The 16,747-nt window shown below is 43.2% G+C and overlaps 1 protein-coding gene across 5 annotated transcripts in view; it reads right to left on the bottom strand.

Moving 5' to 3' along the window:
• Positions 1–343: 343 nt before the first annotated feature.
• The window catches only part of LOC146274026 (NACHT, LRR and PYD domains-containing protein 12-like), a 55,968-nt gene continuing 39,564 nt past the window's right edge, over positions 344–16,747 (bottom strand). For 2 of the 5 annotated variants that reach the window (XM_084704434.1, XM_084704436.1), the window contains 4 exons: positions 10,010–10,180; positions 4,283–4,456; positions 2,007–2,062; positions 344–1,118 (listed from right to left, as the gene is read on the bottom strand). In XM_084704434.1, coding sequence (XP_084560560.1) covers positions 583–1,118; positions 2,007–2,062; positions 4,283–4,456; positions 10,010–10,180 — 937 coding nt within the window. In that variant the 3' untranslated portion in view covers positions 344–582. Of the gene's footprint in view, positions 1,119–2,006; positions 2,063–4,282; positions 4,457–8,442; positions 8,614–10,009; positions 10,181–16,747 lie in introns of all 5 variants that reach the window. The other 3 variants (XM_084704438.1, XM_084704437.1, XM_084704435.1) reach the window with 2 other exon arrangements.

The following is a 16,747-nucleotide window of genomic DNA, read 5'->3' as shown; positions in this document are numbered from 1 at the left end:
GGACACAACCACCATCAAAAATCACTGCTCAAGGCAAGTATAAAAGGCCTTTAATACGTATTATTACAATAATTACATTTGTAAATTGGACCAAACAGAAACATATTGTGCTGACCAACAGTCTGTTCCCAGTCTGACAAACTCCTCCTCGCTCAGACACACATTTTAAATGAGTTTTTAAGGAGGGGGGGGCAGGTCAAGGGAGAGAGGGACCCACACACAGACAGTTTATATTCAAGTGGGTAATACAGTCATATTACTGGTCCTAAATGTAGTGTTTACAGTGTATGCATGCATGTGTGTGTGTGTGTCCATGTGTGTGTGTGTGTGTGTGTCTAGGTTCACTGGGTCACCAACAAACACACAGCTTGTCTTCTAACATCCTGTACAAAACATCTTTATTTCTCCTTATTTAGTCAGTAAGACACTATTTAGTTCATCACATTCAATGAAACGGAGACAATTAAACCAAAACAAACATTCTACACACACCAATATTCACAAACATTCACAATTCCAACTGTATACAGTTCAATCTTCACTGACATCTATGTGAGCACAGTGTGTGAGAGTGAGTGTGGGCTATTCTACCTGACACAGGGACACTGAGGAGTCAGACCAAATCCTGAACCCAGGATAGAGGGGCTCAGTGAATGTGCTGTGGAATGTGTGCAGGTGGGTCAGTGTGTCAGAGGAGACTGTGTAGAAGGACAGAGTGCCGGCCGGCCAGTCCAGATACACTCCTACTCTGAGGGAGCTGGAGGGGGGGACAGGTATGGCAGTGCTCTTCTTATTGTGGCAGGCATAGTAACTGTTATCACGACAGTCCAGTCTCCAGGACTTGTTATTGTATCCAAGCCGACAGTCATCACCCCTTCCTCTCCTGCTGATTCCTTTATATGTCACTGCTATAGAAACCCTCTTTCCACTCCACTCTGCTTCCCAGTAACAGCGTCCAGACAGACCCTCTCTACAAAGCACCTGAGTACGATAGTCAAATCTCTCTGGGTGATCAGGGTACGGCTGCTTCTCTCTCCAACATGTCACCTTTCTGTTCTCCTCAGACAGAGAGAGGTATCTCTGTGCTGTGTTTGGGTCCAGTGTGAGATCACAGGCATCTGATGGGGGAGACCAAGACACAATATATTACTGATCATCATCATTCACATGAATAGAATGTCTCCCTCTTCCTGCCCTCCCTCTTTTGCTGATATCTGACTACCAGTCTCTCTCTCTCTCTCTTTCTCTTTCTCTCTCTCTCTCTCTCTCTCTCTCTCTCTCTCTCTCTCTCTCTCTCTCTCTCTCTCACAGGAGAGCAGAGGAGAGGGAGGAGGGGAGGAGATGAAGAGAGGGGATGAAACGAGGTGAGACATGGGAGATTAGAGGGGTGGAAGTGAGAGGGGAGGGGAGTGGAGAGTGGAGGGAGGAGGAGAGGAGTACAAGATGAGAGGATAGGGAAGGTAGCGAGGGGTGAGGTGAAGAGAGGAGAGAGGGGAGATTAGATGAGAGGAGTCAGGTGGCTGAGCGGTTAGAGAATCGGGCTAGTAATCAGAAGGTTGCTGGTTCAGTTCCCGGCCGTGCCAAATGACGTTGTGTCCTTGGGCAAGACACTTCACCCTACTTGCCTCGGGGGGAATGTCCCTGTACTTACTGTAAGTCGCTCTGGATAAGAGCGTCTGCTAAATAACTAAATGTAAATGTAAATGTAATGAGATGGGAAGGGGGGGAGAAGAGAGGAATATGGGAGGGGAGATGGTAGAGGTGTAGGAGAGAGGGGAGGGGGAGAGGAGGGGAGAAGGAAGGGCAGGGGAGGATAAAGAGGATAGAGAAGGGGGGTGAATGGAGGGGACATAACACAGACATACACAAACTATTGATGTGGGTAATTGTGTTAATTTACTACTTCTAAACTTTGTGTTTATAGTAAGTGTGTGTCCATTTTTGACAGTGTCCAAGTCATCATTCCCTTGTATGACCTTGTGTACTAGAACCAAGTCAATACTCACATTTCCAGGCCTTCACAAGGCCAGGTTTGATCCAGCACTCTACACCATGATCCACACTGTAGGGTTAGCAGAGGAATTATGAAAATACACTTCACTTTAAAACATGTTGTTTCTCTTATCATCTGAGGTGTATTCCAGAAAGCAGGTTTTACAAACTCTGAGCCTAACCCTGAACTCTGACTTGATGAACCCTGAGATGGGAAGCTCAGAGTTATCGCTTCCAGAACAGCTGATCTGAGTTCCATTCTAATTCACTGGAATTAGAAATTCTCATGCGTGCAGGCGAGTATAAAGACATTTTTTTAAAGGAAAAAAACAACTGCAACAGAAAAATACGCAATTGGTAATTGAGTACATTACAAAGCAGTATATTAATTTGACATTTAACCACACGTCTTACTACAGGTGAAGAAGTGGAACAATCCTATGGACACAAAACACACTTAATAGGAGCTGAAATATAAAAACTATTTCAAACAGATAGGACATACTTTGCTTATGCCAACAGACACATGATTGTTTTAATCATATTTGACAGGATTAAACCAAGTAAACATCATTCAGAGGCTCTCAACTTGTAGTAGCTTTCATCCCCAACAGAATAAATGAGAGAGACCAGTGGCTGAAGGCCTCCCTGGAGGAAGCTCATCTTTGCCTATCACCCCTGAGGACACAAGTGCCCACACAACATGTTAGAGTGTGTGTTCATTTTGGGAGGTTCATTTCTTCCAACAGTTATTGATGGTGGTATCTGACCTGTAGAGCCTTCTGCCACAACAGAACCCCTGGAAGGAGCAACCAACCCTGACGTAAACAGAGTAAGAAATAACAGTTAACATCAGTAAGTTTAAACACAAAGCTCACTGATGGTTAATATAGCTAGAACTGTGTGTAGGTTGTCCTTTGAGGATACATTCCAAATATGCTTTCATCAGATTTGATCCAAAAACATTACTACTTTACCGATAATGCCGCAAAGTGCTGTCCCATTCTAATTTATAGCATTTTGAGCCCTTGCAGCCTCTTGCACTCAATCACTTAGTAGGTGACGTCAAGTAAGGCCGAGTCCCAATTCTCTGTCTTACCCCTTACCCTTGTCCCTTACCCCTACCCTTTAGTTTTGCGCGTTCACGTGAGAGTAAGGGGTGTCCCAATACTCGTTTTGATCAATGGCTAGGACTAAGGGGTAGGGGTACATACCCCTTAAAACCAAGTGTTTTCGGGAGCTTACTTGAAACCAAGGGGTATGTGAATAATGCTCGACCGGCAACAATGGTGGCCAGATCATCCAGAGAGTTAATAAATAATTTATTTAAAATTACAACAGTCTTGTTTTGTGCTCTACACAGTCCTGTATGTATATATTTGCAACCATATTCTTAATGGAAATGTTTGTAAAAGTCGCTAGTTTGCTACGCTAACTTTACATTGCTGTTTTGCACAACAGTCCCGCATTTCTCTGACTAACCTTGAATGGAATCCATGCATGTCTACAGTTTTAACTAAACTCCGTTAGCAGTGAATTTTGTTTGATATCAGTGCATAACACTACTTGCTTTGGAGACATCGATATACCTAACCATAACCAACCATTTCATAGGGGTATGTTTTCACCCCTAGCCCTTACCCCTCAGTTTCGAGAGACAAGGGCTAGGGGTAAACTAAAGAGTAGGGATAAGGGGTAGGTGTAAGACAGAGTATTGGGATTCGGTCTAAGTCTGTGAGGGTTCAGGGTTTAGGGGGGACATTGGGATGGATTGGGCCTTAGTATCATAATTCTCTGTACAAATGTGTCCAAAACTGACACTTCAAGTAAATATAATAATATTTGTAATTGAAGACATTCAGCAAATATAACAATATGAGTCCAACGTAATGTTTATATTACATTTAGCTCCAAAAACTATTTTGCACTCAAATGAATGAAAAAATCTCCTTAGCTACACTCACTTCAAACCAACACTAGGACCTAGGTTTGAGCTAAGCCCCTAATTTTTACAACGTCTGGTTTTAGTGACCTCTCTTTCTGGAACTTAAACCCAGAGTTTCCCTCATCTCAGGGTTTAAAAACTCAGTTTTAACTAAACCCGCTTTCTGGAAATACAATTATGATTGTGGCTACAATCATAGTTGAACCATATTGTTAATTGTATAGTCAACATGTAGTTTTTAATTGTATCATCATGAAATGCAAGGCCTATTAACGTAATTAGATGTATATTCAGTGTTAAGCAACATTACATAAAGAGGTATATAAAAAACAAACATATCCTTACTTGAGTTTCTCCAGTCTGCAGTGTGGATCCTCCAGTCCAGCAGAGAGCAGCTTCAATCCTTTTTCTCCTGGATGATTGTAGCTCAAGTCCAGTTCCCTCAGGTGGAAGGGGTTGGACCTCAGCGCTAAGGCCAGAGAAGCACAGCCTTCCTCTGTGACCAGACAGCCTGACAGCCTGTAGAAAGAGTATCAATGTTGTGACAGAATCCATCTGGGTCTTGTAATAGAATAAATCAATATAGTACTCGTGCTCGTGGGGTTGTTGAGGAATATACCACGGGTGTTGTTGCCTACGCCACTCGGCCTCCGGCCTCGTGGCTATGGCCGAACACCACCCGTGGTATATTCCTCAACAACCCCACGAGCACGAGTACTATATTGCTTTTATAAAACAATTTTATAGTCAACCAATTAAGATTTAAATACAGCTATTGATAAAAAAAAATGTTTATTTTGCCATTGTTCCTCCGCAGCGAAAAAATAGTTCCGGTGTCAACGTCAGCTGAGCTATTAGCCCGAAAGCTAACGTTATGCTAGCAAGATTCAAAGGCAATAACATTGTGTACGGTTGACAAACAGTAAATATAATTTTACATTATGTTTGACAGGAAGATTTGCTAGCTAACCAGCCATGTCACTATCCCAAAATCAATATCAAGATTTTCACAAACAAAGTATCAGCCATACTAGTACTAGGCTACAGTACGGCCGCAGCCTGTGGAGCAAGTTGAATAGCAAATTGATGTGAGATGACCGCATCAAAGTGGACATTTTCTCCAAACTATAATTATAATTTGACAGTATGTTTAACGACAAGACTAGCCAGCTATCGAGCCATGTCATTGTCCCCAAATAAAATCCAGATTTTTAAGAAGAAAATAATGGGCCATCATGGAGTTGCTGCTACTGCTGTCGTGTCGGCCGCAGCCCGTCTGAAGTAACCTAGATTGACTAGCGAGGTCAATAGAGAACGGGATGTGAGATGAGCGGTTACGTGACACTGACACAGTACAATCTGAAAAGAAACATTTTTCAAATACGTTATAAAAAATATTGAAGTCATTGTTGTAAGTACAAGTTAGCTTGTTAAAGTCTTTCAAATTGTAAATGGAGGCTTTGACTCGTCCCCGTTGTTATGGTTACTGATTTGTATCAATGCGAATGTTTCATCACGGAGTGATTTTTTATTGGAGTGAAAAGTCAGAGTGGGTTGTTGTCAGATAATTCAACTCATGGAACGTCTCTCGTCCAATCAGAAACTGCTATTTAAGTCGAAAAAACCCAATTGTTTTATAATATTACGTATATGTACAATTAATGTGTTTTAAATGTGGTTCATTGATAAGAAACATGCTGGAACATCAATTGATGTTGTTTGCAGGAAGGGGAGATCATTAAGATGAATTTGTAGAAGGTTGAGAGATTGTAAAGTGTTAGCAATTGTTGGGGGATTGTTTATAGTACGTCAGATGGTGAGCTGTATTAACTATTTCTGCGGGTCATGACCCCACAAAGGTCAGTTGACCATTTGGGATGGTCAACTTCTGGAGTTTTATGACTTCCTGACTTGGAGAGAATTGCAGCATGAGAGTTCTTATCACCTGGAAGGAAGGAGCTTTGGGACAGCAGGTTCTGAGGCTGTGTTGTTCAACTATGATTATATTGTCTTAGGAGTGAGATAATGATAGGAAGAGACTGAAAACAGATACATGTCTGTTTTCCAGTTCAGAAGTTCATTATGTAGGAGAATGTGACTGATCTTTATATTGATTGATTGTTGTTTAGAGACCAGAAGGCTAGACAATTCCAGGGTACTCCTTTAAATATCAAAGCTGAAGATGGCCAGAACACGCTGTTTGGGCGTGTGCTAATATCAATCATCTGATTCATGGACAGGTGGTTTTGTGTTATTGTCTTATGTTTGTGTGACGATTATGGTTATAGATTGGTATTAGGTTTACGTTATTATATTGTTTTATATATATTATATATGTTATACTTATGTTATAAATAAACATGAACTTTATTCTTCACCTAACTCAGTCTAACGATTGATTCTCTTAAAAAGAGCCTCCATAATCAGTCCAGAGGGGTTCATTTGGCAGGTGCTGTCATACCGGCACCTCCCCTTCATTAGACAGAGTGACCTTTTCCCCCAGTTCAGGAAGGTTTTGTTTGTGTTTAGTTTGGTGGTAGTAGTTATATGGAACCTCAGGACCTGAGGCCTGTTCCATAAAGCCAGCAAAAAAAAACTATGATTAAAGTTCCAGATGATAATCCCTCCAGTTCTCTCTTTGATCAAGTCATGAGTGCAACTCTGTTTTGTAAATCAACCATACAAATACATTGTCATCTACCGCTTGTCCGGGGGTCGGGTCGCGGGGGCAGCGACCTAAGCTGGTAGGCCCAGGCTTCCCTCTCCCCGACCACCAGCTCTTCCTGGGAGACCCCGAGGCGTTCCCAGGCCAGCCGAGAGACATAGTCCCTCCAGTGTGTCCTGGGTCTTCCCCGGGGCCTCTTCCCAGTGGGACGTGCCCAGAACACCTCACCAGGGAGGCGTCCAGGAGGCATCCTGATCAGATGCACGAGCCACCTCAACTGGCTCCTCTCAACGTGGAGAAGCAGCGGTTCTACTCTGAGCTCCTCCCGGATGACCGAGCTTCTCACCCTATCTCTAACAAGTTTGACTTACTACCGGCAATGCAGACCAAACTCTGGCACCAGTCGTACAGGGACCGGACAGCCCCGATCAGGGAATCCGGTACCCCATACTCTCGGAGCACCCCCCACATGAGCCCCCGAGGGACACGGTCGAACGCCTTTTCCAAATCCACAAAACATGTGTTGACTGGTTGGACAAACTCCCATATACCCTCCAGGACTCTGTGGAGGGTATAGAGCTGGTCCACTGTTCTACGGCCAGGACGAAAACCACATTGCTCCTCCTGAATCCGAGGTTCGACAATCCGACGGACCCTCCTCTCCAGGACCCCTGAATAGACTTTCCCAGGGAGGCTGAGGAGTGTGATCCCCCTAAAGTTGGAGCACACACTCCGGTCCCCCTTTTTAAAGAGGGGAACCACCACCCCGGTCTGCCAGTCCAGAGGCACTGTCCCCGATGTCCACACGATGTTGCAGAGTTGTGCCAACCAAGACAGCCCTACAACATCCAGAGCCTTAAGGAACTCCGGGCGGACCTCATCCACCCCAGGGGCCCTGCCACCGCGGAGCTTTTCAACCACCTCGGCGACCTCAGCCCCAGAGATAGAAGGACCCGATGTCCCCAGACTCTGCCTCCACGTCGGAAAGCGTGTTGGTGGAATTAAGGAGGTCTTCGAAGTATTCCTTCCACCGATCCAGGACGTCCCCCGTCGAGGTCAGCAGTGCACCATCCTCACCGTATACAGCGTTGACAGTGCACTGCTTCCCCCTCCTGAGTCGCGGGATGGTGGTCCAGAACCTTTTTGAAGCCGTTCGGAAGTCATTCTCCATGGCCTCGCCGAACTCCTCCCATGCCTGGGTTTTTGCCTCCGCGACCGCCAAAGCCGCGTTCCGCTTGGCCTGCCGGTACACATCAGCTGCCTCTGGAGTCCTACCAGCCAATAAAGTCCGATAGGCCTCCTTCTTCAGCTTCACGGCATCCCTCACCTCCGGAGTCAACCACCGGGTTCGAGGGTTACCGCCGCGACATGCACCAACCGCCTTGCGGCCGCAGCTCCGGTCAGCCGCTTCAACAATGGAGCCCCGGAACATGGCCCATTCGGACTCAATGTCCCCGGCCCCCCCCGAGACATGATCGAAGCTCTCCCGGAGGTGGGAGTTGAAGCTCCTTCTGACAGGGGGTTCTGACAGTCGTTCCCAGCAGACCCTCACCTTACGTTTGGGCCTGCCACTGCACATACAAATACATTGCGGATTATAACTTTATTACTTTATGAGCGGTCAGATGGCTGAGCGGTTAGGGAATCGGGCTATTAATCAGAAGGTTGTCGGTTAGATTCCTGGCCATGCAAAATGACGTTGTGTCCTTGGGCAGGGCACTTTACCCTATTTTCCTCAGGGAGAATGTCCCTGTACTTCCTGTAACTTGCTCTGGATAAGAGCGTCTGCTAAATGACTAAATGTAGACCAAATTGTCTCATTTTGAACATAAATACAGACCTCAGTGTCTCCAGTTTGCAGAGTGGATTCCCCAGTCCAGCAGAGAGCAGCTTCATGCCGGTATCCTTCAGATCATTGTTACTTAGCTCCAGTTGTCTCAGGATGGAGGTTAACTTCAGAGCTGAGCTCAGAGAAGCACAGCCTTCTTCTGTGATGTGACAGCCTGACAGCCTGTAGAAGGTAATCATGATATGGATTACAAACACTACTATCTTCTGTTTCACCCATCTCATGTTTGTCTCCACTCCCTCCAGGTGTCTCCCATCTTCCTTCCTATCCTCATTTATCCCTGTATTTTCTGTTTGGGGCCAGTTCTTCTTGTTTGTCAAGCCTACAGTACCAGCGTGTTTTTCTCTACCTTCTTTAGTCTTTTCTACCTCTTCTTAGTTACCCTGGTACTGACCTCCTGCCTGTCATGACTAGGGCATCAATTAATAATCAATAAATCATCAATAATAATCAATTAATCTGTCGATTATTTTTTCGATTAATCAATTAATCGGATAAAAACACTAAGTAGCATTAATTTCCAATCCTTTATTCAAAACCAGAACAGACAGTGCAAATTCACAGTGCAAAAAATCTTCAGAATGTGCACAAACAGCCACACAATTTTGAAAAAGTTATTAATATTAGCATGGATTTAATGCTATTTTCCAAGATGAGCAATTTATTTGAGTTTTGTTTAAAACTATTGAAAATTGAAATGTTGTGGAAGTAGGCCAGACTTTATTAGAATAATCTGTTGTATATTTCAGAAATGTTTTACACCATTTTGAAAAAGTTAAGATTTGTGAGGATTAAGCTATTTTCAAAGATTAGTGATTTTTCTATCATTTTATCTGAAACTTCATTGAAAAAGTAAAGGCTGTGGAAGTATACCAGACATTGTTAAGATACTCTGGTGTCTGTTTGAGAATTTATATTCCTTAAAATATTATAAAAGTCTCAATTTTTTCAAAATGGTATGGGTTGTTTTCACCCGGTCCCTAACGCGATGCTGCAAAGTAGCGTCTTTCGAATGTGAGACGAATGTCGAATATGAAACTAACTTCACCTCGGTCAATGAACACACTGTTTCGATGTATTTAGTGTGAAATGCTCCCACACCTTGGATGACTTGGGTCGTACTGATTTCTCTGCCTCTGCCATGTGTTTCTGAACAACGTTCCTCAACAACGTCTCTCCGATGGCCTTTCTTCTACCTCAGCTCTGCGCTCAACTATACTTTTTTTTTCAATACTCAAACATCTCTGCAACATATTGAGTGGCGTAATAATCGTGCGACACAACAAATCGATAATGAAATTCGTTGCCAACGCTTTTAATAATTGATTTTAATCGATTCGTTGTTGCAGCCCTAGTCATGACTGAGTCTGCCTGCTGCCCTGTACCTGAATGACTCTGCTTTATTGATTACAACACTTAACTGCCCTGACTATTCTTTGGACGGACCCCTGGTACCTTTAATAGACCACAAACTTCTGACCAGTGTGTGGTGTGTGTATTTCAGTGCGTGGTGTGAGATTATAACTATAGTTGTGTCATGTTGAACACATATACAGACCTCAGTGTCTCCAGTTTGCAGAGTGGATTCCCCAGTCCAGCAGAGAGCAGTTTCATGCCGGCATCCTTCAGATCATTGTTACTTAACTCCAGTTGTCTCAGGAAGGAGGCTGACTTCAGAGCTGAGCTCAGAGAAGCACAGCCTTCCTCTGTGATGTGACAGCCTGACAGCCTGTAGAAGGTAATCATGATATGGATTACAAACACTACTATCTTCTAGAGGTAGAAATAAAGAATATCAGTCTGATCATTTCCTATGGGTGTTGTGGTGAGTTACTGTTGCAAGCTGAAAACAACAGGTGGACAAGGTGTTCTCATATAGAGCTTCTCTCCTCTAGAACAGACTTCATGTTTCAGTCAGGGAGGCTGGCACTGTCTAGGTGTTTAGGGTTACATCAAGAGCACTGAGTTGGAACTCTATTGTTGGACTATCTGTATTCAAAATCCATTTGCACATTTTTTTTTAATCTCTTCTTGATGCACTATTATGCTTTGCTTATAGTCTGCACCTCTCTTCGTCACTGACCATCTCTGGAGAAGTGGAACTCTCACTGAATAGCTCCTCCCAAGCTTTCTTAAATGTTTTAACTGAGTTTTCCTGAGGGTTCTTCCTTGTCTTCCTTGAGGGTTTAGGTTGGTTTAGGTGCAGTTCTATGGGCGTGTGTGAACCCTCTGCAACATTGCTTGTAGAAAGGGCTGTACAAATAACATTTGATTTGAACACAATGACACGGTAGTCAGTAACCAATGTGAAACATTAACCTGCCCGAGAAGCTGATGTCACAGGGCTGAATTGTACCTGTGGAATATTCCAGAAAACGATCCTGTCTATCGTATACTGAGACATTATGTGGTCACCCTGAGGTACTTCTAAATCATATCATGTGAAATGTAGGCTATTAGTAAATCTTTTGTTCTAGACTTTCTAGTCTACTGTATGTCTAAGCCAATCAGATCACACATAGCTACAATTCCCTAGGTACAAGTATCAATACTAGGTTTCATATATCCTATGATCAGTGCTATGTATAGATAAGATCTATGGCACTGTTGTACTGACACAATCAAACTATGAATACATGTTTAATAATGTTCATGAATTGTTATCTGAAGTGTGTTACTGTGACATGAAACTGAAACAATTAATTTACAAATAAGATACAGTAACACAAAACATGCTAAAGTATGTTTTGGAATGTACATACACAGTACTCCTCATGATACTGGTTCAGACAGTAGTGACCACATACACAGTACTCCTCATGATACTGGTTCAGACAGTAGTGACCACATACACAGTACTCCTCATGATACTGGTTCAGACAGTAGTGACCACATACACAGTACTCCTCATGATACTGGTTCAGACAGTAGTGACCACATACACAGTACTCCTCATGATACTGGTTCAGACAGTAGTGACCACATACACATTACTCCTCATGGAGTACCGTAATTTTCGGACGATAAGGCGCACCGTTATATAAGCCGCAGCAGCTAAATTGAATGATGTGTACATATTAGAGCTGTCAAACGATTAAAATATTTAATCGCAATTAATCACATTAATGTCATAGTTAACTCGCGATTAATCGCATTTAATCGCACATTTTTATCTATTCTAAATGTCCCTTGATTTCTTTTTCATCCATTCTTTTTTCAAATTTTGATGAGTCCACCTACAGGACCAACTAATGAACTGGTTGTTGGAGAAATTAAGAATGTGATGTCTTATACTGAACAATACAGATGCTTAGCATTCAGAGCCCTCAAACTAGACTTTAGGCTTTCTTATCACCCTGGGAAGAGTGAGCATATGTTAAAGACTAGAAGATGTGGGAGGTTTGTTTGTTTTAAGGAGATACTGTGTGACAAGGACTAGGTGGAGACGCAAGGTCTGGTGACCATCTGCTTGACACCTATGTGAAGGAGCTTTTACAACATCAGGAGATCCTGTTGTGTTTTTTTTATCCAGGGCTGATGTCGTAAACACGCACACACATACACACACGCACAATACCTCTGGGATAAATCACAATGACAGCTGATATGTAGAGGAGGAGACTCCCACCAATATGTTTTAAAAGATCTTACATGAAGACTTGAGATTCGGACAAACTTTGTATTGCTATCAGATTTTGTCTCCTTGCTGGCAAGCATTAAACCATTGTACTTTCTTTGAATCCGACGACTCTGTGCATTACTTGAGAAATTATCCTAACACTGGTGCAGCCTGAACTACTTGGAGCTCAACCCTCTGTAGACAGTGGAGTTGGTTGTGGATTTCAGAAAGAGCCTGGTCCCACTCAGCCCCATAACCCTGTGTGACTCCTCCACCCTAACCCCACTGTGGAGCCTTCAGCTTCCTGGGCTCTATCATCTCCCAGGACCTCAAGTGAGAGTTGAACATCAGCTTCCTCACCAAGAAAGATCAAAAGAGGATGTACTTCCTGTGGCAGCTGAAGAAGTTCAACCTGCCAAAGACAAAGGTGGTGCACTTCTACACAGCCATCATTGAGTCTATCTTCACCTCCCCCATCACCATCTGGTACCCTGCTGTCACTGCCACGGTTAAGGGCAGACTGCAGCATATGTTCTGTATTGGCAACTGGCAATTCTGCATTTGGTAGTTAGGATTTTTGAGATAAATAATCCTCAGGTTGCAATGTTGAGTCCATAGTCCTAAGCACAGATTCTTCTTCCTTGACGCTACCTAACATGGCCTGGTGCATCTTCGGCTCATATCTTACTGCAAGGTTTTTGTAATACTGTACATTTTTGCATTACTGTAATTAAGTCTGTATTTACTGTAAATTATTTTGTATTTACTGTACATTATTTTTGTATCTATATACTGTATTTCTACTGCATTGTTACGCCCCAACCAACAACCTCGTATGTGTTAACTTACCACAGATGTGACCTCTGCCCTGTATCCAGGAAAACACCATATTACTGATTAGGCTGAAATAAGTCTTTGATGTGCAGTGAGCCAATGACTGAAAGGCCCTGGGACAGCCGTGTGTCTATCTTGTGATTGTGGGACGGACCAATGACTCTTGAGAACGATGTCCTATAAAATGGTGTGTTGTCTGAAGTTCTTTGGGGTTCAGTGTGCATCAGCTGGGAAGTGCTGATGTTACTGGATACTCCAGTTCTGTCTAGGAGACTAGAGGGAGCTGTCTAGCAAACTGTCATTGTGTACTGTGTTACTGTGTTGAACTCTTAATAATTAATGAAACGCTTGATATTTCATTTGTCAAAGGAACAATGGGCCTCATTCTCTAACATTTTCTTAAGTTTCTTCTGAATTGTTTCTTACGGGCTTCGGAAAAACAACGTAAGAAAAAGACATCCGCCAAATTCACAAACGCTTGAAAATGTGTTTCTAAGCAGCAGAAGTTTTCTGGGCTGTGCTCCCCGTGAAGAGTTATCTTAAGTTGAAAGCGTGTCCTCGTGCTCCTGAATTTGCATACATACACGCCCCGACAGCTCCTTGTAAGGGCACGCAACAGCAGTGACCTGTGCAGTCAGAATCGACACAATTAGGAAAGCAACAGGAACACAAGTTATGTCCAAGCGAAAAGCAACCGGTGCACAGGTGCATCGGTGCAACATCATACCAGTAAGATGAGCAGTGGAATTGTTCTCCACTGGATCCAACAGTGTGCACACTAGAGGTGGAACGGTACACTGAAGTCACGGTTCGGTTCGTACCGCGGTTCAGACATCACGGTTCGGTACAAGTTCGGTACAATGGAGGGAAAAGCTAAACAAAAATGCAGAAGCAGGACTCCAAACTAACTACTCTACATGCAAGTCTTAGCTAAATGTCTTAAATGTATGATGCGCTTGTCGATCAGTCCTCCTACACTGCGACATAGGCTACTTGCTGAGCAACAGCGCAAACACAGGCAGGGATACAGTAGCAGCAACGCTAGTGCTAAATAAGTATTAAGACATGTTCGTTGTCTAGGTATAGCGAAAAATAGCCTAACTTTACTAGACTTTTTGCTGCGGTACTAATGCTGAGGGCTCGCTGATATTGCTGTCTTACTGGAACGTGCATTATCATTTATTTCGCAGACGCTCTTATCCAGAGCGTCGTATCTATGAGTCGTTGCTAACGTGTGCTGATGTTGTGCACACCCAATAAATTCCAAATGTGTAGGTCGCACATGCGCGAGTACGAGTAAAAAATTATCGCACTGTCTCAAAAAACTGTCTGGAGCACTGAGAACTTAGCCAATTTTTTTTTTATTGTGTATGTGTATTTTTTGGTTTATGCTGTATCACCTACAGTCTCTCCCCTGAGGTAGCTGCACAAGCTAAAGTGTGTAAAGTAGTAAACAGTAAGTACCCCACATCATCTCCAGACTCCATAATAAGAGTTATAAAACTGAAAATACAGCATCTCTTATTTATTAAGTACATAGAATACCTCCTCACAAAGTCCTTGTCCTATCCACTACTCTCTCGCCTGTACTAGAGTAGCGTTAAGTGACTGGGAAACCGACGTTTTCCCAAACCTGAGATTTGAAAGAGGCCGGCGGGTCCACAGTGTGTCAACCCCACTCGCCATATTCGTCTTTAGTGCTGCTGCTGCTGCTAGCTATCTCTGACTCACTCAGGCACAGCTCGGCTACACAGGTGGCGGCGACTATCAGTTTCAGATTTACGGCGGGGCTACAGATTAGGTGTTCCTAAAGAACACGAGTATCTAACAGTAGTTCCACATTACATTAATTAAATTGCACGCGCGTTTTATTTATTTTTATACCGTGTATTCTCCGTGTAATTTCATGCACCGAACCGTGACGCCCGTACCCTACGGTTCGCTATGAATAGAGGGTTTTCACCGACGTCACGTTCTGGGCGGTAACCCGGATGCGCGGCCATATTGGAGGCACTCGGTGTAAACAACTGAACGGAGTACAACCAAAGAACGTATATTCTATACTCTTTGGTACAACTGTAGACATGTCTAAACGACCGAAATGGTCATCAAAACGCGTCTAAGATCCAAAGGCATATAGGGAAGGACTTGGACCACAAGAAAAGGGTCGATATTTTGAGAAATTAGGATTTATTGGCGGTGCAGATCCCTACCAGTTAACCTAGCTCCCTCTACTTGGATTCGTGAGACCTGGTGATTCTACCTTCAGTTGGATATCCCGATATTGTTAAATACCTTTCTCGCCGAACCCATACACATGCAGTAGTTTGATATGAATTATATTATGTCAATGTCAGCTTTACAGTAAAATAAGCACAGTAAAAACAATGAAAGCAGTAATTGTTTTTACCATTTACTATAAAAAATATTATCATTACAATAGAACATTTGTTATGAGCCGCTGAAATAAACATTTCACAATACCTGACAAGAAATGTGCCAAACAAATACGGATGTTGTCCAGATTCTTCCCTCGTAGATCTTGGTTGAGCTTTGCCAACCACAAGCGCCTCCTTTACTCAGATAATCTCTGGCATTTCTCTCCCTGGTTTTTTATAACTTTTGGAAGTCGATACTATACCAAATGTTTTTCTCGATCTGCCCTATTGGTACAAACTAAAACACGGCAATAATTTAAAATTTTCCTTGACGACGTTCGGGATACACTTCAGTGCCTGTGCTTTGTTGTGATACGGAGTGCCTCCACGATGGCGACTTCCGGTCCGATGACGCGTCGTGAAAACCCTCTATACATGTACCGTTCCACCCCTAGTGCACACTAAGCAAAGTTAATTATTATAATTATTTAAATCCGAGGATGTCTGTTATGGCAAGCCGTTAGATCAAGAATTTGAATTTTGAATATCAATAATTCATTGTTCTCGTTCCTTGGCTCGCCGGTGAGCCAGAAACGCTGCGCCCCCTCCCTCAGTGAGAACGCACTCAATTAAAAAATGTTTTTTCGACTAGTACACATGTTATACATCGTTGGAAAGCTACGATTCTTGTGCTTCCATTGAAATAAACCAATTCAAGCTCAACTTGCAACAGAAAGTACAATCAACGTCTTTGTCCGGTGACCTTTCATTCAACAATGCCAGAGAAAAAAGTTGTACTTACCTACGATTACTTAGGAATGTTCCAGAAAATTGACGAAGTGTCACAAATAATCCCTCAAAGCAACTCATGTGAGTAGACTAGAAAGCCGAGGATAGTCTTAAAATGGCCGCTACACTCTGACCTCTTGATAGACACCTTGGTTGAACCAATAGGAGCTTCCATGCCCCGGTGACAGCCCTCTAAAACCAACCAGGTCTGTGCGTCCCGCCCCCCCCCCCCCCCCCAGCCCCCCCCCGCCCCCTCTACAAGATTTTTTTCTAACTGGCTTTGAATGGCTCTGAAATTAGCTAGTTATCCTTGTAGCTTAGCGCTAGCTGTAAATGGCGATACCCCACATGCCAGGTTTTGTGGAGCCTTCAAAATAAAAGTCGATTGCGCAATATGTCAGTGTTCTTTGTGCGCCAATCCTGGGAATCAGATAAAGCACTCCAATGTGTTCATGCTTCAGTTTTTGTGTTTCAGTAATACTAATGAGGGATTTAGCTGTTATACGTATATGATAGTTCTAAGTACCACCTTTCATTAGAGATAACAATTTTACCTTTTTATCCTAAGAATTTGACCTTGGTTACAAGGGTTTTCTGGAGTCTCCAAAAGGCCCTTTTAGAAAACGCATGGATGTACTCTTATAAAAACATGTGTCAAATATGAATATATTGTGGT

Source organism: Hypomesus nipponensis, chromosome 9, assembly GCF_054491055.1.
Source record: "Hypomesus nipponensis isolate SF chromosome 9, ASM5449105v1, whole genome shotgun sequence".
In the NCBI taxonomy this organism is placed as follows: Eukaryota; Metazoa; Chordata; class Actinopteri; order Osmeriformes; family Osmeridae; genus Hypomesus; species Hypomesus nipponensis.
This window is presented reverse-complemented; position numbering and strand designations above follow the sequence as displayed.